General features: G+C 39.2%; 2 protein-coding genes across 3 annotated transcripts; one reads left to right on the top strand and one right to left on the bottom strand.

Moving 5' to 3' along the window:
• Positions 1–8,371: 8,371 nt before the first annotated feature.
• Positions 8,372–18,159, top strand: LOC103723958 (threonine--tRNA ligase, chloroplastic/mitochondrial 2). The gene is made up of 8 exons (XM_008815057.4): positions 8,372–8,706; positions 11,673–11,819; positions 11,956–12,103; positions 12,209–12,462; positions 14,695–15,072; positions 15,910–16,218; positions 16,336–16,536; positions 17,617–18,159. The coding sequence occupies exons 1-8, from the start codon at positions 8,401–8,403 to the stop codon at positions 17,875–17,877; spliced, it is 2,004 nt and encodes a 667-aa protein (XP_008813279.1). The 5' UTR covers positions 8,372–8,400; the 3' UTR covers positions 17,878–18,159.
• Positions 18,014–21,558, bottom strand: LOC103723960 (tonoplast dicarboxylate transporter-like). 2 transcript variants are annotated; one of them, XM_017846844.3, is made up of 6 exons: positions 20,657–21,558; positions 19,794–20,274; positions 19,390–19,433; positions 19,192–19,287; positions 18,573–19,083; positions 18,014–18,479 (listed from the first exon to the last, which is right to left on the bottom strand). In XM_017846844.3, the coding sequence occupies exons 1-6, from the start codon at positions 21,077–21,079 to the stop codon at positions 18,454–18,456; spliced, it is 1,581 nt and encodes a 526-aa protein (XP_017702333.1). In that variant the 5' UTR covers positions 21,080–21,558; the 3' UTR covers positions 18,014–18,453. The 2 variants fall into 2 exon arrangements, with proteins under 2 accessions (XP_017702333.1, XP_026656101.1); XM_026800300.2 differs by having other exon boundaries at positions 18,014–19,083.
• Between the last annotated feature and the right edge of the window lie 959 nt (positions 21,559–22,517).

Raw genomic sequence — 22,517 nt, 5'->3', positions numbered from 1 at the left:
AATATTTCTGTGAAGTCGACACCGGCTCTCTGCTGAAAATCTTTGACAACCAATCTGGCCTTGTATCTTTTCTTACCGTCATGCTCTTCCTTTAGCCTGTAAACCCACTTGTTTGACAATGTTTTCTTACCTTTGGGTACATCCACCAGATCCCATGTCTGATTCTGCTCCAATGACTTCATCTCGTCATCCATGGCAAACTCCCACTCTTTCTTGGCGTCAACCTGCAATGCTTCCTGATAGCATTCAGGTTCACCACTATCTATGAGCAGCAAATAGCTAAGAGTCCCGTCATATCGTTGAGGAGGCTTTTCGTGTGTGGTACGGATGGATCTTCTTAGCTGTGGAGAGGGTGCCATAACTGTAGTTTCCGTCTCTTGCCTAGACTGAACCTTCCGATCAGAATTTGTAGACTCCTCTTCAGGATCTACAAAATTTGGCTCCTTAGGTTTTTCTTTTGAAACTGGGTTCTTCTGCATCTCGTTCTCGTTGAAGATCACATTTTTGCTTCTGATGATTTTTCTATTTTCTGGATCTCAAAGCCTATATCCAAACTGATGACCGCCATATCCAACGAAGATGCATCTTTTTGATTTGGCATCTAGTTTACCTCTTTCGGTGGAATCCACATGGACGTATGCAGTACAGCCAAAAACCCGTAGGTGCGCCAAGTCAATCTTCTTCCCTGTCCATGCTTCTTCAGGAATCCCAAGTTGTAGCTTCTTAGATGGCCCTCTGTTGATTAAATAGGCAGCAGTACTAACCATCTCTGCCCAAAATTGCTATGGCAATCCAGCATGTATCCTCTGTTAGGATTCGATGCATGTTGCAAAAAAATCAAAAAAAATTTCAGATCGCAGCGGAAGAAATGCGCGAGATCCCGTTCATCATATGAATGTATTTTTAAAAAACTTCATTTGTAGATAGATTAGGATTAATTCTTTTAAACCATTTTTAAATTATTATGAAGATCAGATCTTCAGCTTGTGCGGGTAGATGGTCTCCGCAAATCTGATATTCGTGGATTTGTTGAAGGTTCGATGGAAGCCGCACACGTATCCGGCCTTTACGGATATCCACACGAAGTAGTGAACTGATCGAAACTTTCGTATCTCCCAGGGGTGCTAGCTCCCTTGCAGAGATGGGTATTGATGACTGAAATCCTCTTCTTTGAATTAACTCTTTATTGCCTTGAGAGGAGGAAGAAGAAGGAAGGTTCAATGAAAGAAGATCAAAAGCCCTTCGCAGCCTTTTTATTTTGTTTGCGCTAGAACCAACGAATAGGAGGAAGAATGGTCACGCCAAATATTCTTTTTTCCCCTTGTTTGCTTGCGGCTCAAAGGAGGAAGAGGGGAGGAGGGGTTCATGGCTGAAAGGAGGAGAAAAACATCTAAATTTTGCAGCCCCTTGAAGCCCTCCTTTTTGATGGCATGTGGATAGAGATGAGCTCCTAAAATTAGGAGCTCATCTCTATCTCCTTTTAATTCAAAATAGGAGGGGCGTACACCCCTCCCTCTTATCCCCTTTGGTTGGCCCCACTTAATCAAATTAAGTGGAGATTGGGTTAGGACTAGTTCTAGGTCCAATCCTATTCAAAATAGGATTAAGTGCACCCATTTCAATTTCCTCCAAATCCTAATCTAATTAGGATTTAATTGAACCATGACTCTATTGAACTCTTCAATCCTAATCCAATTAGGAGTCATTGGATTAATTAGATTAAAATTAATTAGGACTTAAGAACTCCTAATCTAATTAGGACTTCTCAAATTTCAGCCCTAAACCAATTAGGACTTTAGAAATTCTACTCCAAGTAGGATTCTAATTTAATTTAAAATTCTAATCCAATTAGGACTCCAAAAATCCTACTCCAAGTAGGACTCGTGATCAAGTCCAATTAATTAAATTAAATTGCAATCCGATTGCAATTATTTCTTCTTCAACTCACTAACCTTTAGCGAGTTAACTAATTATCAATCAATTTGATTATTTGTTATTCCTAATCACATTCAACCATCGGATCGGTCAATACCTCTAATGTGTGTGACCCCATAGGTTCTATTCTGTCTGGTAGTGAGATATATTGCGATCTCTATCACAATAGCATTGAAAACTCCTTTCAATGGGTTGAAACAATTTCATCTCAACTCACTAGGGATCATCGACCATCAAGATGGTCCTTGTAAGTTTCACCATCCACCAGTGACACCTAGCAGCATGTAGAGGCTACCCAGCAGAATGGAGGTCATGAATAACTCGTCAAACTCCGTCGTCTGTCATATGTCTAGATTTATTCAACTTGAGTTCGAGAGTGGAAAACTCTTTCTCCACTGTATATACTGCCCTGGCCAAGGTCTTAGAACTCAGTCTTATAAATCATATAGGATCACTCCTGATCTATCAAGATCGATAGATTCTATGTAAGTGCATACCTTACTCCTACAGTGAACCTACTGCAGCCAATCTACACTACAAGGACCCATATGACTGGAGATCATGTATATATGCAATCAAACTACAATAACCTCACTGTGAGTAGTCGAAGCACTGCAAGTCAAAGGACCAATCACACTACTGCAACATCAAGCAAGTCACTGACGAGTGGATAGACATCCAAGTGACTTCTTGTCTTGGTCACGCTCAGTAACCTTATTCTCTAACAAGCACCTATACTTATCACTTCAGTGTCCCTACACTGTGGACTCGAGTCTCGTCCATCCATAAGAAAAGCGATCTGTACATTAATCTCATCGGATCGATCACTGTCCTCGTGATGATCCCTTGATCAGGAGCATTTAGAAATTAACCACCAATGATACATGCCTCAAATTCTCAACTCTTGAGAATATGTATCATCATCTTATTAATTTCTTGGACGATTCATAGGCACGTAAACAATATGAATAAAAAAGATGCCCGTTTATTATTCAATAATAATAAAGTCAAGTACAAAATTATATTCCAGAATTAATAATGTGTCAGCCATATTGGCTTCTAGGGCATACATCTAACAATTTCTCACTTGCACTAAAGCCAATCAGTCATATATCTAAGTCCCATCTTCTCAATGTGGGCTTCAGTCTTCTGCTGACTTAGCTGCTTAGTGAGCAGGTCCGCCACATTGTCCGCGAAGTCTACTCTCTGCACCTCGACATATTTCTTCTCGAGATAGTCGCATATGAGGTGAAAGCGCCGCTCTATGTGCTTGGACTTCTGATGAGCCCTTGGCTCCTTAGCGAGAGCTATGGAGCTATTATTATCGCAGTAGAGTGTTATGACATCTGATGACATTACATTTAGCTCTGCAATAAATTTCTTAAACTAGAAGGCTTTCTTTGCAGCTTCAGAGGCGGCGATATACTCAGCTTTCATGGTAGAATCAACAATGATCGGTTGTTTGGAACTCTTCTAATTTACCGTACCGCCATTGCACAAGAACACATATCCAGATGTAGACTTTCTATCATCAATATTAGTCATAAAGTCTGAATCTGTGTATCTTTCTACCTTTAACTCTGATGCTCCTCCAAAGACCAAGAACAAATTTTTAGTTTTTCTTAAGTACTTAAGAATGTTCTTCACAGCTGTCTAGTGCTTTTCGCCTGGATTCGACTGATATCTACTAGTGACACTCACAGCAAGGGCTATATCAGCTCGTCTACACAGCATGGCATACATGAGGCTTCCTATTGCAGAAGTATAAGGGATCCTGCTTATGCGTTAAATCTCTTTAGATGTGTTGGGGCACATCTTCTTTGAGTGATGAATCTCATGCCTAAGGGATAACAGACCTCTTTTTGAGTTTTCAATGCTGAACCTCTTCAGCACCTCCTCTATGTACATCTTCTGTGAATGTCCATGTATCCTCTTAGATCTATCTCTATAGACCCTAATCCCCAAAATATAGGATGCTTCCCCGAGGTCTTTCATGGGAAACTCTTTTAACAACCAAACCTTGACCGAGGTTAGCATGGGAATATCATTCCCAATTAAGAGGATGTCGTCCACGTACAATACGAGGAACACGACAGCACTCCCACTAACCTTCTTATAAACATACGGTTTCTCTTCGTTTTTGATGAAATCAAACAATTTGATCGCATCATTGAAACGAGTGTTCCAACTCCGAGATGCTTGCTTTAGTCCATAGATGGACTTTGCAGCTTGCAGACCTTGTGATCTCCATCATAGGAAGTGAAATCTAAAGGCTGCTCCATATAGATATCTTCATCAAAACATCCATTCAGGAAAATAGTTTCATATCTATCTGCCATATTTCATAATCATGAAATGCTGCAATGGCAAGCAATGTTCGAATGGATTTTAGCATGGCTACAGGTGAAAAAGTCTCCTGATAGTCAATGCCTTTGCGCTGACTATACCCTTTCGCCACTAGCTTTGCCTTATAGGTCTCTACCTTTCCATCTGAACCTATCTTTCTTTTGTAGATCCATTTACATCCAATAGGTACAATATCTTATGGTGGATCCACTAAGGTTCAGACTTCGTTGGAATACATGGAGTCTATCTCTGACTTCATGGCTTCCAACTATTTCTCGGAATCGATATCTGATATCGCCTCATTGTAGGTATTGGGATCCTGTACGTGTTCCCTATCTCCCATGAGGAACATTTTCTCGGTATCCTCTATAAGCATACCTAAGTATCTATCAGGAGGATGGGAGACCCTACTAGATCTACGAGGTGGAGGAGAAACTTTTTGTATTGGCTCTATGTGAATAGGTTCTGTAGGTTCCATGACTCGTTGCTTTTCAGAGACTTTCTCTTCAAGCTCAATTTTCCTCCCACTGCCTCTATCAAGGATAAACTGTTTTTCTAAAAAGATGGCATGTCGGCTCACAAACACATTGTGATTCTCTGAGACATAAAAATTGTATCCTAATGACTCTTTAGGATATCCAATTAAACGAGCACTTATGGTCCTAGCCTCTATCTTATCCACCTGTAGTCGCTTGACGTGGGCCGGACACCCCCAAATCTTGAGATGATCAAGACTCGGCTTCTTACCATGCTATATCTCATACGGTATGGTAGGAACAGATTTAGAGGAAACTCTATTCAATAAGTAAACTACGGTAAGTAAGGCATCTCCCCAAAGAAACATAGATAAATCAGTGAAGCTCATCATGGATTTGACCATATCCAATAGAGTCTGATTCCTCCTCTCTGACACCCTGTTGAGTTGAGGTGTACCCGGAGGCGTCCATTGTGAGACTATGCCATTTTTCTTGAGATAGTCTCGGAATTTTCTACTAAAGTATTCTCCTTCTCGATCTGATCGAAGAGCCTTAAGGGATTTTTCAGTTTGTTTTTCTACTTCATTTCTGAACTCTTTGAACTTTTCGAAAGATTTAGATTTGTGTCTCATAAGATACACATACCGATATCATGAATAATCATCGGTAAAGGTAATGAAGTATGAATAACGGCCCCTGGCTAGCACATCGAATGGGCCACACACATCAGTGTGAACCAGGGTAAGTATTTCAGTGGTCCTCTTCCCATGTCCTACAAAGAGTAGTCTAGCCATCTTTTCTTGAAGACAGGACTCGCAAACTATATATGACTCGTAAATCAATGAGCCGAGAAGCCCATCTTTCTCCATTTTGTTCATTCTGTCCTCTCCAATATGGCCAAGCCGAGATGCCACAAATACTTCTAGTTTATCTCATCTTTGGATTTTTTGGATCCTATGGCACTCGCTACTTGCTCAGACACATTCACAGACACATCGACATGTAAGTGATAGAGACTGTCAATTATGAAACCATGTGCAACTAATTTATTTTTGAACTAAATAGAACAACAATCTTTGTCAAATGTAAAAACATGACCATCCTGTGCTAAACTCGAAACAGAAATCAAATTCCTGCTAGCAGCAGGGACATAATAACAGTCTCTAAGCAATAAACTAAAACCAGACGATAGTCGCAGAGGATAGGTGCCCACAGCTACAGCAGCAACTCTTACCCCGTTGCCAACCCGAAGGGTTACTGCACCTTCCGCCAGCCTCCTACTTTCCTTTAGACCCTGCATAGTAGTGCACAAATGAGCACTAGAACCAGAATATATAACCCAACTAGAAGTAGAAGAAACCGTAAGGTTAATTTCAATTACGAGCAAGTCTAACATACCTTCTGAAGGTGTGTCTGCCTTTTTATTTTTCAGGCTCTCGAGGTATAAAGGGCAGTTCCTTTTCTAGTGGCATCGACATTGCAGTGGAAACTTTTTCCTTTGTCATTAGCCTTTTTCTTTTAAACTTCCTTCTTTGGCTTCTTATTTTTCTTCTGCTTCTTTGCAGGCTTCTTTTTCTTCTAAGTAGACTTTCTCTTGGAACCAGAAGTCATCTTAGCAGTAAGAACAGAGCCCCTTGAACCTTTCAAGGCCCCCTTAGCAGTTACCAACATGTTCAACAATTCAGTCTTAGTACATTCAATCTCATTCATATGGTAGTTTACTATAAATTGCCCAAATGAATCAGGAAGGGATTGCAGGATCAGATCTATTTGCAATTTCTTGTGCATGGTCATACCGAGCTTCTCAAGCTCCTCTAGATCCTTGATCATAGTCAGACCGTGATCATGGACAGACTGCCCCTCGCACATCTTTGCCTTGAAGAGCCTCTTGGACACTTCAAAGCGTGCTGTGCGGCTTTTCTCACCATACAACTCTTGCAGGTGTGCTAGTATCTCCCTAGCAGTCTTCATATTCTCATGCTGGCATTGAAGTTCATTTATCATAGATGCCATGATGTAGCACTTGACCCTAATGTCATCGTCCGTCCATTTTTCATGCATCTCATGCTGATCATCGGTCGGACGTGATGGTAACCTGGGGATATCATTCTCGAGCACATAGCCTATTTTCTTGCAACTCAGAACAATTTTGAGGTTTCTAAGCCAGTTTTTGTAATTGGTTCCGGTCAGTCGGTTGGTCTCAAGGATACGGGTCAAAGGGTTCGAAGTTGACATTGTGATCTGTAGAGAGTAAAGATTCTAGTTAGACTTTGTACTTGATCTTAATTTGTTCTAAAAATTTTTAAAATAAATGTGCTCCCACTATATTCTCGAATCCCTCATACTCCCCTGATGGAGAAACGAAAACCCTACGCGACTAGGGTTTCTAGTGGGTATTGTGGTCTCACCGATTTACATGCCGCCTCACTTAACAGTTATTGGTGACATATAAATGGTGAGTGTACAACTTTTGTACAATGCTTCTCAAGCAAATTGCAGTGGTACTTGGTCTCTAAGTCGTGAAGATCTCACCTAACAGTTATTGGCCCTATTACTTAGTTAAGTCAGATCCACCGTATAACCGTAGAAATAAAGTCGTCATTGGGTCCTCATCTAATAGTTATTGGCGCCCAACCCTACCTTTACCCCGCAACATCTACAATATAGCTTAGGGTTGGATGATGGTTGGGATTTCATGGGATGGAAAAGAAATGAGGAGCAGACAATATTTGCTATGAATTTTAGAAAAAGACTTAGTGAGATGAGAAAGAATAGTGGCTAGCGACGAATAAGGAGTCTAATAAGAATGTGGAGTTAATATAGGTAGCTTTTCAAATGCATACTTAGTTGTTCTTTTTTTTAATCGATTACTATTTTAAGTTTAAGAAACAACTTCTTAAAGGACTATATTTCTATTTGTTATTGTTATTATGGCTGAAAATTTGATTTGTTATATCCTATATTTTTTATCATTATTTTGTATAATATTATATAAAGTACCAAAATTAATTTTCTATTTTATTTATTTATTTATTTTGTATAAAAAATAATTTTTATAGCTTGATTTATCATCATTTGTCTGATTTGTCTTGATTAACTCTTCTCGTGAGATTAGTTTTTAATTATGAAACATGTAATAGATGCTGGCGAAAAAAGAAAAAAGCACCTCTTTTTTTTTGTTCTTTGTTCTTTATTCTCCCTTATTTCAATTGGAGGGGGATTCGGCCATTGTCATCAGTTGGATTCGGATGACCCTAGGGGCGACGGTTGCATCCACCCTTTGCTACAAGATATCTGGGCTATGGTGAAGGATGACTGGGCCTTTCAGGCCGAGCATGTGTTCAGTGAAACTAATGAGGTGGCGAATTGGGTAGTTGTCCCTGGCACTCCGAGGTATTCTGTTTTTCGATTTTATTAGGTACATCCGTACTCGTCAGGTATGTTTCACCTGCCTTAGCTAAAAAAAAAAAAAAAAACCGAAAAAGTGCAACAAGACAAAATGAGAGTGCGCTTATCAATGCAAATCACAGATGACCTCTCTAACGAGATCACAGCCGTCCATCCTACTACCCTTTTCTTTAATTAAAGTCGGACAGTGGCTCCGAAACAGATAACCCGCAGGGAGAGGGAGAGCGAGGGAGGAATGAACGTTGTTCACAGAATGGCTGCAGCCTCGCGTTCTCTTCCTCTCCTCTCCAGTTTCCAAACCCTAACTTATCCCCTTCCGAGAACGCTCCTCCTCCCAAGCGCCGGGAGAACCTTGGCCGTTGCCTCTAGGGTTCCGGCCGGGAAGACATACGGGCTCTCGCGGTCCTTCTCACCAGTCGCGGTGGCGACGGAGGACGCGGTCGAGACCGAGGAGAGAAGGAAGAAGGAGGATTCAGTGGAGAAGAGGGTCGTCTTGCCTACCAACGAGTCGTCCCAGAGGTTGCTTCGCGTTCGCCACACGGTTTTGCCCCGTCTCCTTATTCCGTTGGCTTCCTTCTTATCTTTTCTGGAGAAAAAATCGGTTTTTTAGTTGTTTGGTACGATGAATTGCTTAATTTTTTGGGTAGAAATGCATATTTAGTTATGTGTGTATAATCCCACGCTTTTTATGGTGTTGTTAATATCCGAAACTGAAATCCATGGTGGGAAATTTAAATTGAGGATTTACACTAGAAATAACGAACTACATATATTAGAACTAGGAGCAGAGAAATTTCAAGAACATTAAATCATGGGCAAGAAGATGAAATGGTGTTTGCATTTTTTAATTTCAATGTAAATCGTCTTTTTTTACTCATCTGTTCATATTTTGACAAGAAAAGCATTTCAAAGGTGGACCTGACAAATTTTGGGGAGAGTGACATTCAAGGCTTTGCCAAAAATTGCCAATGAAGGTAATTTACCTGCAGATTGGGCTGCTAATTGGTTACTTAGACTCCAGTTTTGCCTCTTGAGCTCAGAGATCTTGTTTTTGCTGATATCCTTGGATGACTGATTGTTTCCTCTGAAACTAAAATGATGGTCAATTAGGTTGCTGGAATGCCAGATCGAGCAAATCAATCAATGGTTTCACTCTATCAGGGGACTTGTCTCAGAAGGAGACTTCAAAATTTCTAACACAACACAAATTATACAAGAAATTAAGCTGAAAAGAAAGTAATAACTCACAGAATAAGGGATACAAACCAATGAGATTGATTTTATAAGAGTAGAAGCTTGAAGATTTCTCAAGGTAGAAGGAATGGTTGTCATCCCGAAGAGTCAAGGTACAAGAGGATCGTGGCAAGGTTCATTCCATGGAAACTCTTTGTAAAAGTTGCGGGTAGTTGTTGGAGTGTCTTGAAGATGCCTTCTTTTCGTGGTTTCGCTTCCCTTTAAATTTAATAATTACAAGAAACCGACCATAGATAACTGTTTTAAGAAATTATCAATGCCCGTATTTTAGTCTAAACCACAGTCATTTCTGGAACTGCTTCGTCAGTTATGCGCCATTCTCCAGTTTCTTGTTCATTTGTGCCATTCACCAATAGATTATAGAATCAAACAGGACATAATGTGGTCAAATCGACCTGTATTAGCCCAAATTTTTAATTCCCATCTCTTATCATAGAAATTCAACCATTATTGGTCATATGGCTTGTCTTAGCTATAATAATAATAAAAGAAAGGATGAGGAGAAGAATATCCATACACAAAAGAAATCACGACAAGAAATATGGAGTCCCACTCAACACTGCAAATTTATCTTCTCAACTAATTCTTTGAGAGAATTTTGTTGGTTAGATTGTATGCTCATTTATTTGCTACCTTTAGATGTTCTTCTTATTTTATGTTCTCCCCTTCTATGCTATCCATAATTAGGATGAGGGAAAGCATTTACTTGGTGATTGTTTTGATAGGTTTTCTACATGTACATGTGCATGTAGATTTGCACACCTATGTGCATCATGCACTTCATGGAGCTGCTTATTGTTGGGGACTTGATAAGAGGTCCAATATGTGGTATGCTTTGCATATGGGCGTGGCAATAGAGATCCATAGGCACATGTACATCTAGAATAGCTTTCGTCCACAATATACATCAAGCAGTAATTCTTCAATCAAAATGATTTTGAGAGGGTCATGTATGCGTTTGAGGACCATGAAAAGAGGAGGGGAGGTGGGAAGTTCTAATATTATATTAATGGTCTTTATGGAATTGGTAGAATCAAATTATGCAACAAAGAAGCAATATATGTGTATATACACATGTAAACATATATGGATATTGTTATAGAAAAACACCGAAAAAGAAAAAGTTACACCTGCTACCAAATTCAGACATAGTAGTCGCAAACAAAAAATAAAATTTGTTGGATCTGATCTTCAAGGCCTAAAATTCCTACAAACAATAAATTATATGTTTTTGATATCCATTGCCCATGCATCAAATATTCTAAATTAAGTGTTTTAGTGGTAGAATGCAACGTGTTGATTTTTAGATGACTTGATGCATGGGCAACGATGTCAAAACTTTTTTTTGTGTGTTTATAGATATTCTATGAGAATAGGCCTTGGCATAATAGTAGGGTTGTTCCATTATGATATAGGTATCATAGGTTCAAAATATGGAAGTAGCCTCTCTGCACATGAGGGAACTCTATCGGACCCTCCCTAGGCCTTATAGTGGTAGGAGCCTCATGCACTGGGGCACCTTTTTCTTTTATAGACATTCCATACTTTGTAAATCATATTCTATGACTTTGATATTTATTTTACAAACCCATCTTAGAATTTCGCATTGAGTGTAGACTCTTCTTTTTTGTATTCCTTTGGAAAATTGATCAAAATTGATTCTTATCTTTTTAAACTGTTATATGCTTTTCTTTACTGCTGAGCTACACTCTTACTAAAGTGCTATGTTATAACTATTTAGTCTACTCTAGGCCATCGAATCATGATTCTTGTTCTTTAAAGCTCTCTTTGAAAAACAGATCAAAAAATGAGGATAACCTACTTCTCTTTTAGTGTCCATAAACACCACTGTTGTCTTAGGGGCATCAAACAAAGTATGTGTTGAGTTACCAAAATTGTTGTACCATCATGCCGTTCTCTAATGGTGAAATTGTACTTGTTGGTTAAAGCAAATTTACCATCGCCAGCAGCATACATGTTCTGGTATAATTTTTAGACATCTCTGTCCCCATGATAGCTATGAACAACATCTGCCATTTTTCCATTACAAGAATGTGTCTACCGGATAGCAAGCCCATGCTTTTGCATCGTCAAAATTTGCCAAACAGAATAGGCGCTATTCAACCCCTTGTCTTTTGTTGATTACATGTCAAACAGAGCCCAAGTTTATAATCAGTTCCGCTTGATGCATATATCACCTAGTTAATTTTCATACCCTGCAATTGTGATTAACCAGTATGATCTTTATTGCAGTGTGCACATGTGATGGCCATGGCTGTTCAGAAACTCTTCCCAGGTTCTAAAGTGACTATAGGTCCATGGATAGACAATGGGTTTTATTATGACTTTGATATGGAGCCTTTAGCAGACAAAGACCTAAAGAGAATAAAAAAAGAAATGGTGAGCATGAATTGAGTCCTAGTAAGTTTAATTTCTTTGACTTCTAAAGGAAGGTCAGTGCAATATCCTGTATGTGGAGAATATTCATTAGCTTATTATTTCAGGGTACGGAATTTATTTCTTACATCATCTGTAGGATCGCATCATTAATCGAAATCTACCATTAATAAGGGAAGAACTTTCCAGAGAAGAGGCTAAAAGAAGAATCATGGCCCTTAATGAACCATATAAATTGGAGATTTTGGAAAGCATCAGGGAAGAACCTATCACCATATATCATATAGGTAAAGTTGCTATTCGTTCTATGTTATCACTCAAGTTGCACTCATGATTTTTTTGCTGTATGTCTTGATAATTTGTGCAACTACACTTCTCTTTATTTTAAACAGGAAATGAATGGTGGGACCTCTGTGCTGGACCCCATGTTGATTCCACTGGGCATATAAATAAGAAGGCTGTTGAACTTGAATCAGTTGCTGGGGCCTACTGGAGAGGCGATGAGAACAAACCAATGCTGCAGAGGATATATGGCACAGCATGGGAGACTGAAGAACAACTAAAAGCATACCTTCACTTAAAAGAGGAGGCGAAGCGCCGTGATCATAGGCGTCTTGGTCAGGATCTTGATCTGTTCTCTATACAGGTATTTATCTGAACCACATTATCAGTGCGGTTATTAACTGTCAAGGAGTCAATATTTGTATGTGTTCTTCATAGAGATGAATGTTCACATGATCATGCCACAATTTTTATCAGTCTAGCAGAAAATAGTAAAAGTTGAATAGCTTGTAGCAAACACACCCATATTACAATTATACTTCTATGACTCTTACACTTAAACCGTTTGGTTATATACTTGTCAAGATGGATGTTCTTCCTTAATTACTTTGTACGTTACCCATAGGCAAAAAAATGGCAGTGCTAATTCGTTTTTGTCTAGAAATAAGTTTTGGTGAATCAAGCATCACAGAGACACTTGAGTTTGCTGTCAGCTTGCTCCTTAGACCATGTGTCCATTCAAGGCTGACAAGTTGGATTAGTCCAGCAAGGTAGAAAAGAAAGTTCTTGCTTTAGGCAATTTGCAATTTACACATCTGCTTCCCATCTTTGTAATAATTATGCATTCAACCTACATGACTCTTCAACCATTATTTTGAATAAAGTCTATTACTTGTTCAAATGCAGGCAAGCTTTGTGTATATAATATACCCTTCTTGATGTTAATTTTGGGAATGTTTGGATACACTGGCATATAATGCTTGGATAGCTTCAAGGGTTCTCATGTATCTGCATTTAGCTGAGTTGAAATAACTAAACCACATCCTTATCCATGATTCTACAATCTCTCTATCTGATTTGCAATATTCTAACTCCTTGGGGATCACAGGATCTCCAACCTCTTAGATGCTGGTCCATTTTTCCATTCTATCACTTTATCCTTACTCCTCACATAAGTATATGACAAGGACAGTGTAGGATGTTCTGCCATTAAGATTCCCCCTTGATATGTACAGCGCACTTAACTGCTAAAACCCCAAACGCAGCTTACAACTTTCATTGTTCTGTGCTCTCAAAAGAGCAGCTCTTCTCAAAATCTCAAAAGGTGCTGAGTTGGAAATCCATTCTACAGACTTTTGTGGTTATGGAGAATCCAGCTCCACTGGATATGATATTTCCTCCCTAAAATTAGGATATAGAGATGTTTCTGTATTGCTTTGAAGAAAATATTTCTTGACACTATTAATTTGACCCCAAAAGAGTTGATTGTTAATTGCTTTTTTTAAAAAAAATTAAAAGATTTGAAACAATAGATACTTTGCCACCTTTTATGCACCACTAAAGGTAATAGTTTATTTTGTCTTACATTCCACCACTGTGTTTTTAATTATCATAAGCATTTTTGACTTTGCTTGCTCTGATGAGGACTTAAAAATTAGAGAGATGCTGTGTAGCTGCTCTCTCCACTCTCTTCTGAAGTGTGTACTTGCAATATGTGTATTTTAACATTATATAATCCATGACAGTATCATCAAATGTAATTTTTTCAAAGAGTAACTTGTGTTTCATCCTCCAATCTCAAAGCTGTTAAAATCCCTCAATGTTTTATCTGGTTCTGTGCACCAATTCATTTCTTCTTATGCTAATGCAGCTAAAGATCTTAACTTAAGCCTTGAACCACTGATTGTCATTCTTCATACTGTCCTAGGACTTTATGGCCTTGAAGGACATCCTAAACATTACATTTCATGTATAGTTGAGGTTTTGTTGAAGCTATTGAAATATTTCTTCCTATATGCTAGTTATGTCAGTCCATTCACTAATATATGCAAGTCTACTGTGATTGGAGCAGATTCTGTTGCTGGCAACTGTGACATTTTCACTGTGTTGGAAGAAACTGTATCTTATACTTGTCCTACCTCTTGTACAGCAGTAGTTAATAACTTAAGTGTCTGTATGTCTATTATTTTTTTATATATTTTGTGGTAATATGTTGTGGTTGCACTATTTTCCATGAACTATGTATTAGGTGCTCTGACTGGTATCATTGATCTTACATAGCAATATGAGGCGCCTGTATATCTTGGAAGACATAGTTAGATTATTTGGTATTGTTTGTGTAGAATAATATACATGCAAAAGGGGCCTAGTGCATGCAAAAGTGTCGTCATTTTCATATAGGTAAATAGGCTAAGATTATCTTGTGTCCTTCATCTTCTTGAATATCAAAATTTGGCAATGCTGGTTTTCCTATTTGAAAGTATACCCCTGTTGCTGCATGTTCATGCTGCAACAAGATCCTTTGTCTACATAGTGCCCCATAGTTTGGCTTGAACAAACAAAAGAACATCCTGAACTTCCTCCGAATATTTTGCAGGAAGAAGCAGGTGGTGGACTGGTATTTTGGCATCCAAAAGGTGCCATTGTTAGGCACCTTATTGAAGATTCATGGAAGAAAATTCATTTGCAACATGGTTATGAGCTACTCTACACTCCCCATGTTGCAAAGGCAGACCTTTGGAAAATCAGTGGCCACTTAGATTTTTATGGAGAAAATATGTATGACCAAATGAATATAGAAGATGAACTTTATCAACTTCGGCCCATGAATTGTCCTTATCATATTTTAGTTTACAAAAGGAAGCTGCATTCATACAGAGATTTTCCCATCAGAGTAGCAGAGTTGGGAACAGTGTACAGATATGAGCTATCTGGTAGCTTGCATGGGCTCTTTCGTGTAAGAGGATTCACCCAGGTATTCGTTTCTATCTTTGTGAACTTTTAATTACGAACATCTTGGTTGAGTTTTTCAATTGTTATTTCATACCATCCTGCTGCATCCTTATTTTCCTTTCCTCGGTCCTTGTTTGGCATTCCTTGATTGGTCATCATTGGTCATCCTATATGCAGGCATATCTTTGTAATAGTATAAATTCTGGTTAGTCATCATTATACATGTATCTGTCATTTTCATTCTGGTTACACCAATGTTTTACTTTTGCACAATAAACTTCCAACCAATTCTGTTGATCTTCTTTATTTTTTGCTACAATTAAAAGGACTGCAATGCAATGTTATAAATGATTTGTTTTCTTCTTTTAGCTGAAATCCCCCTTCATCCCCCTTCACGTGGTTTATTAAGTGTCACTCCTATAGTGATTATCCTGATGCTGAAGCTGTGAGCTTTGTCACAAATCTCAGGTCTTGGGTTCTGTTCACGAAGTACATAATTTTTTGGTATATCTTTTGATTTGATTGCACTTTGTTGTAAATTGAGCATCAAATTCAGCATTATATAATGAGTCATGACTGCTCTGGAAGTTCTTTCATTCTTTTGCAAAATGCAGTAGATATTTACAGCTCACACTTAAATGTGCACTCGCTAAATTAATGGCTGCATGTTCTGTGACATCTAGTGAGGCTACATTAGTTGCAGTATTATTTTTTGTTGCTTTGTCACTCAAAGGGGCTGCAGATGCTATCATCATTTTGCTTTCAAAACCTGATATATGCTTCCTTGATAAGATGGTGAAATGAATAACATGCATAAGTATTTGCTTTGCATTTCATAGAATCATCTTTACACATGCAGGATGATGCACATATATTCTGTTTGGATGACCAAATCAAAGGTGAAATCAGGGGTGTTCTTGATCTGACTGAGGAGATATTACTGCAATTTGGTTTTAATAAATATGAAGTAAACCTTTCAACTAGGCCAGAGAAAGCTGTGGGCAATGCTGACATATGGGAAAAAGCAACTGCTGCCCTTAGAGATGCTTTAGATGACAAAGGTTGGGAGTACCAGATTGATGAAGGTGGTGGTGCTTTCTATGGTCCAAAGATTGATCTCAAAATTGAGGATGCTCTTGGAAGGAAGTGGCAGTGCTCAACTGTGCAGGCAAGCTATCTAACATATTGCTTGTTAGAACGCAGATTCTTTCTAGAGGCATGCAAGTTGACATTGTGAATGAGCAGATCACATTTACTAACAAAAACTGTTTATAAAATAATGTAGGTTGACTTCAATTTGCCTGAGCGTTTTGATATTTCCTATGTGGATTCAAATGCTGAGAAAAGAAGGCCTATCATGATTCACAGAGCTGTTCTTGGGTCTTTAGAGAGATTTTTTGGAGTCCTCATAGAGCACTATGCGGGCGACTTTCCGCTTTGGATATCCCCAATCCAAGCTCGTGTTTTGCCTGTCACTGACATAGAGGTATATTTTCCTGTTCCTTGGAAATTTTAAATTATTCTTCTAGAAGTTTTATGGGCAGAAATGTGTGGTTTTCTTAATGCTACTGAATTTTTAACATGTTATCATTCTCTTTTGGCTGACAGTTGTGCTAGTTTTGTCATATTTTTGTTTTCTTTTTGAGAAATTTATCATAATAGTATTTTAGTTTGCATTTCATTGTCATTGAGTTTGCCAGAGAAGTTGCTTGAGGCAGCAAATGCACTTAAGAAACATTTGACTATAGTCGGTTTTTGTGTCCTTGGAAGACCTTTCAAAATGACTCTTACCTCTATGACCTAGAGGAATTTGACCACATTGCTATACTTCCAAGAGATTTTCCTCTACCACTGAATATAAGAATTTGTAATAGCATCTTCCATTGGGTGGTTAACATCGACACAAAATGTTCAAGATCTCCGCTGGATATGCCCTGGCTTATTTCTTCTTTAAGCAGATAGAAAGTGCTAGTTTAATATGTATATGTTTTTGGTACACAGTTTTATTATATTTCAAAACAACTAAAGTATCATACTCCTTATAGGATGTATTGGTAAACAGAGGTTACAAATTACTAGATCTAAATCCTTAAGGATATAAAACTTCCCTTACCTTTCAATTTTGACCATCACAGTAGACTTTCCCCGTCATGTCCTTTAAACTTGATATGGAGATACATGTTGTATTCCTAGGCAAACACCAGAAAGCATGTGCATGTGCAGAGAATCAATAAAAGGAATATTTAGAATTTTTCATTTTGAAATCAATTTAGTATACATTGGAGAGTGATCTTGCACATCCCCCCTTTCCCACATAATAAACCACGGCACCGAAGAAAAAGGTATTGCTTAGAGCCCTCACTCACACTCAGTAAGCTCTTTTAAACTTAATGTTTATCCTTTGAGAATCTGAGATATGCTATGAATGTTAGTGGTAGTGTTATTTTAGGTCCTGCCCTCCAGTGGACGAGTTTGATATACATGAGATGTGCTGGTCATCTATAAACTGGGCTATAAATTGATACAATTGTTGAAAGCTGCTTCATATTTTAGTTGTACATTTCAGGTTAAATACTGCGGTGAGGTGGTGTCGAGGCTGAAATCTTTTGGCATCAGAGCTGAGCTTTGTCATGGCGAGCGCCTTCCAAAGCTTGTAAGGAATGCAGAGAAGCAGAAGGTGCCCCTGATGGCTGTTGTTGGGCCAAAGGAAGTTGAGGCCCAAACAGTAACTGTTAGATCTCGAATGGGTGGTGAGGTTGGGACCATGACTATTGATGAGTTCATCAGCAAAATCCTGTTTACCATTGAGAACAGAACTTCATTATAGAGAGCCTGTTGTACATGTGACTGATGGTGATCCGAAAAGCAGCAATCTTGACTCCAGATAAATTGAATTTACATAGGCAGTAAGTACAGAGGTTCAATCTTAAGTGTGCTACAGGTTGCACCCCCACCCCCGATCCTTTTTTTTTTTGCTTACAAATCCATTTCATGTGTTTTCAACTAATAAATGAAGCTTTTACTCAATTATTTTGTAATAGATGTGCACTTATTACACAGATTTGTATGATATACAGTTTGTATACCTAATTATAATTGTACAAGTGCACAACTCTTCCAGAAAAATCTCCTTACCCATCTAGTATACAAACTGTATGATACACAGTTTGTATACTTTAAAGACATTACCGTATGCTAGAAACATTTGGCATAATTGGAACTTTGGATTACAAATAAGTTATATAAAACTTGAACTAGATGGAGTGAAACTCATATATTCCTTGACCAATAGGGAAACCTATACATAAAAATTCAGCTCAAAATCGACAGATAGGATGCAAAGATTTCGTTACAGATTCATGGACTCTTCACACCTCTGTGCAAATTCAAGATAATGCCAGGTTTACTGGGTCCTGAAGACAAATGCACCTGCACACATGGAAGTAGGTCAGAGCTTGTAAATCAAATTTAGCAGTAAATCAGATGTACCAAATTAGTCCGAGAATATGAAAGCTTCTTTACCTAGTGTGGGCATCAACAGTGATAATGCTCCAATGGCAGCCACCTTTAGCGGCAGTCCAATCTTAATCATGTCTTTGATCTCGATGTGCCCAGTCGTGAATCCGACGATGTTAGATGGTGTGCCGGTGGGAAGTAAGAAGGCGAGCTGAGCTCCAATGCCCCCAGGAACCATCAGCAGGAGAGGGTGGATGCTCATGGTTTTTGCCAGTTGGATGAGGAGAGGGATGACCAGCGTGGCGGTGGCATTATTAGATGTGAACTCAGTGATGCTGCTGCTAACAAGGCAAACCAGGGGAGTGATTGCTAACTGTGGGGCTGTCTTCAGGAAACCCAGGCTTTCAGAGAGTATGTCGGCTAGGCCGCTCGAGCGTACACCATCGGCAATCGCAAAACCAGCCCCCAGTAGCAGTATGACATTCCATGGGATCTTCTTGCATTTGTTCCAGTCCATCAGCTTTTCTCCCTCTTGCTTTCTGTTTGGAATTATGAATAACAAGGTTGCCATCATCACCTGCACCAGAAATGAAAGAGGTATGCCTGTTATATTTATTTGTTCTTTCATATGTTAGGTTAAGCCAGCAATCTATGTTGCAGCTGTTAGCTTCTTTTCTGCACTTACACTAACAGTTCCATCACCCACTCGTCCATGAAATAGAGAACCCCATCCAGGTACTTCATCTGTTATGCTTCTTGTCATCCATAAAACCACAAGCAACTGCACACAAGCAGCCCCACAAGGGGGTTCAGATAAGTCAAAAGAAGTAAATCAGGACAAAAAGAGAACAACTTTTTAGGTGTTAGAAGTTCAGATACTTACTGAAAACACAGCTAGAATCATCTTTTCAGCAAAATCCAGGGGACCTGTCACACACAAATAACACCTGAACTCAAAAAAACACCAATAGGGGGAAAGTAACCAAAGAGAAATTTATTATGTAATTATGATTTTTTATAAGTTTAAGGCATAATTTCTGTCAACTTCCACCCTATCAAGCTACGGCCGCGATATTAGTGAGTGCCAAAAGACTGGTGGGGTGTTTTCTCCCCCCTTATGATCTCTTGATTATTTGAAGAACTTAGGTTGGCAAACCTGGTTGGCCATAGCATAACATTTTCCATGCTTGAGTTCTAAGTCTTAACTTTTATTTAATTATAAACGTAATATCAGTTTAATAAATCTCATAAATCAAGTAAAAGGGACTAATGTAAGTAATTACGTACCTAGCAACTCTTTTTCCCTCTTCAAGCTGCTTTTGTCTATATAACATGAAAGCACACCTGTAGAACCCTTTGACAGATAGCATAGGCAAAGCAGACCCCACAATGCAAAGAATATCACCACTGCCAAGGGAAAACCAAAGAAGAACCAAGTGCTGAAACTGATTGGCATCTCCTCAGGGAAGGAGCTCCCCCACATCCCCACCAGTATGAGGTTGGCACCAGTTCCTGTGAGCGTGCTCATCCCTCCGATGGCCGCCGAGTATATCACCCCTAGTATCACTCCCTTGCGAAACTGGTTCACAGCCGGCTGCACCTCAAGACCCCCTTCTGGGAGCCATTGCAGTATGCCAGTGGCTACTGGCATCATCATCACTGCTGCTGCTGTGTTTTGCATCCACATGCTTATGGATGCTGTCGTGGCACAAATCCCAAGGATCAGCAGTCTGGGGTTCAGAGGGTCCCCGCAGAACAACAAGGTTACCTGTGCATCAAATCATTACTGTGATTAGTTATCAGTTATTTAGGAGATTTAATTGAGTTACAAAGTATAGTGAAAATTTATTAAAGTAAAGAAATAAGTGGAATCAAACAATCTAGCTAAAAACATCGTTAGTTTAAATATTTAGTCTCTTATATTGTTAGATCAAGAAAGAGCAAGGCTTGGCATAATGGTAGGGTTGCTATATTGCGAACAGTATGTCATAGGTTTAAAACACATAAACAATCTATTCATAAGCGAGAGTAAGGCTGCATACTTCTGACTCTTTCCAAATTTTTTACAGTTGCAAGCTTTGCTACTATAATTTCATAATGTACATTCTACTGAAATTTTAACAGACAAGGGCGATGGGAGATCAACTTACATTTAAGGCTAGTCGCCGGTGGATGTTATAATGCTCTACAGCCAATGCTAGTATAAAACTACCTAGCATGAGAGAGATGACATCGTTCATATATGATCTTGTGACTTCCTCGGATGAAGCTATTCCAAAGATGGGGAAGAGAAAGAGAGGGGACATGGAGGTGATTGGCATCGGCACGGCCTCGGTAAGCCACCATATGAAGACCCATGAGAGGACAGCCAGCATGTTTCTGCTCGAACCATGATCATGGAGGTCGACAAAGAGGCATAGAAATGTGCATGCCAAGGGGCCAAGAAGGATGAAGAGATAGTTGGTGGGCAACACTGATTTGAATGAGAAGTGCTGGTTTTGTAGGGGTCTTCTAATTGGTAGAAGTGGGGTTTTGGGGTCATGGGAGCTCGCATGGTTTGGGTGATCATCCATTTTGGAAGGGTCTTTGGTGTGGATTACATCCTATGCCTGCTATATTTATACATCTTCCCCATTGGTGGGCTGTGGAGGGAAGCTGAAGGGAATGTCCCATTGGTGGTCGTTTTGTTGGAGCTCATAGATTGTCAAACAGGTCAATGGAAGGGAAATGGGGTGGGTTGGATGTGTGCAGCTTCTCTCTTCCTGCACGAGTTGCTGACTTGAAAACAATCAAACCTGAAAACCAATGTCCATAAGAGTGTCAAAAGTGGTTTCCTGGTGTTGTATTGATTGCAGGATAAGGATGTGACTCACCTACATATGGTTATGGGGCCATACAGCCCTCTGTCCCTTTCCAGATTATTGGGCTTTTCTTTTTCAGAAAGGGACCATTGGATTTAATATGCATCCTTCTTGGAAATAAATAGGGAAGGATTAAAAAACTGTCCATGGTGATGATATCACTAGTCTTGATTAAAAGATTTGTGGGATGGGGGGGGGGGGGGGGGGATCTGGTTTTTGCATCAGTCATTAGGACTGTGGTTGTATGAACTCGGTATTGGAGAGCTTGGAGTGGTAAAGACAAAATAGTGGCCATGCAGACTGAAGTTTAATACAGATTTGTGGTCCTGTTTTTGTGAGAAAATGGAATTGAGCTAGGGGCTGAACCTTGGAATCCATCCATGAGGGGAAAGGAAAAGGAAGAGAAAAAAAAAAAGAAAAAAAGGAGGGCAACACAAGGAAAGGACTAAGAAATGAAAGAAGAAAAGAAGAAAATGGAAAGAAAGAATAGAGGAAAGAAGGGAGAAGAAGAAAAACAAAAGGAAGAAAGGAAAGAAGGAATGAAAGGCTATCGGGATAGGTGGGATAGCAATGTATCCTGTTCTGCGGAGAAATCAGGATCCATCCAACGGAACTTAAAACTTTGTACCAAGAGAAACTTTGGAAGAGTCCCTACTAAACTATCATCTTGGGTCCACAAAACTTGGACCAGGTAAGTGATAAAGCTGGTCAGCATTTGCTTGTCTTTCCTGCACGATTGATATTTTAGAAACATCGCAAAGAAACAGTGCATGGATTAGTCTAACAAACAAGAAGATTAAGGGATTATGTATAAGTACACGTAGATTGGGTTATCCTTATTGGTTGTGGATTAGAAGAACAAGGAAAGCTCTTAGAAAGCAAAGGGACAAGCATGAGAAATTATATTAGGAAAGGAGGAATATAAATTTTTCTTCAAAAGTGTGGATCAGCTGACACTAGATCCAGTAAACTAGCAGTGCGGCCTTTTGTGCTGCCTGCGAATGCATTGGGCGAGATGCATGTGGTTTTCTCCGTCCCAATCAAGCATATTCCAACAGAATGCCGACTATATTTTGGTGTCGAGCGAGACATGGGAGCTCATCAGTCTCTGGAGAAATGCCGCACACAATATTTTATACTTGCGTTAAAA

This window comes from Phoenix dactylifera, unplaced genomic scaffold (genome assembly GCF_009389715.1).
Source record: "Phoenix dactylifera cultivar Barhee BC4 unplaced genomic scaffold, palm_55x_up_171113_PBpolish2nd_filt_p 000207F, whole genome shotgun sequence".
In the NCBI taxonomy this organism is placed as follows: Eukaryota; Viridiplantae; Streptophyta; class Magnoliopsida; order Arecales; family Arecaceae; genus Phoenix; species Phoenix dactylifera.
Note: the sequence above shows the minus strand (reverse complement) of the source record. Positions and strands in the feature narration are given on the sequence as shown.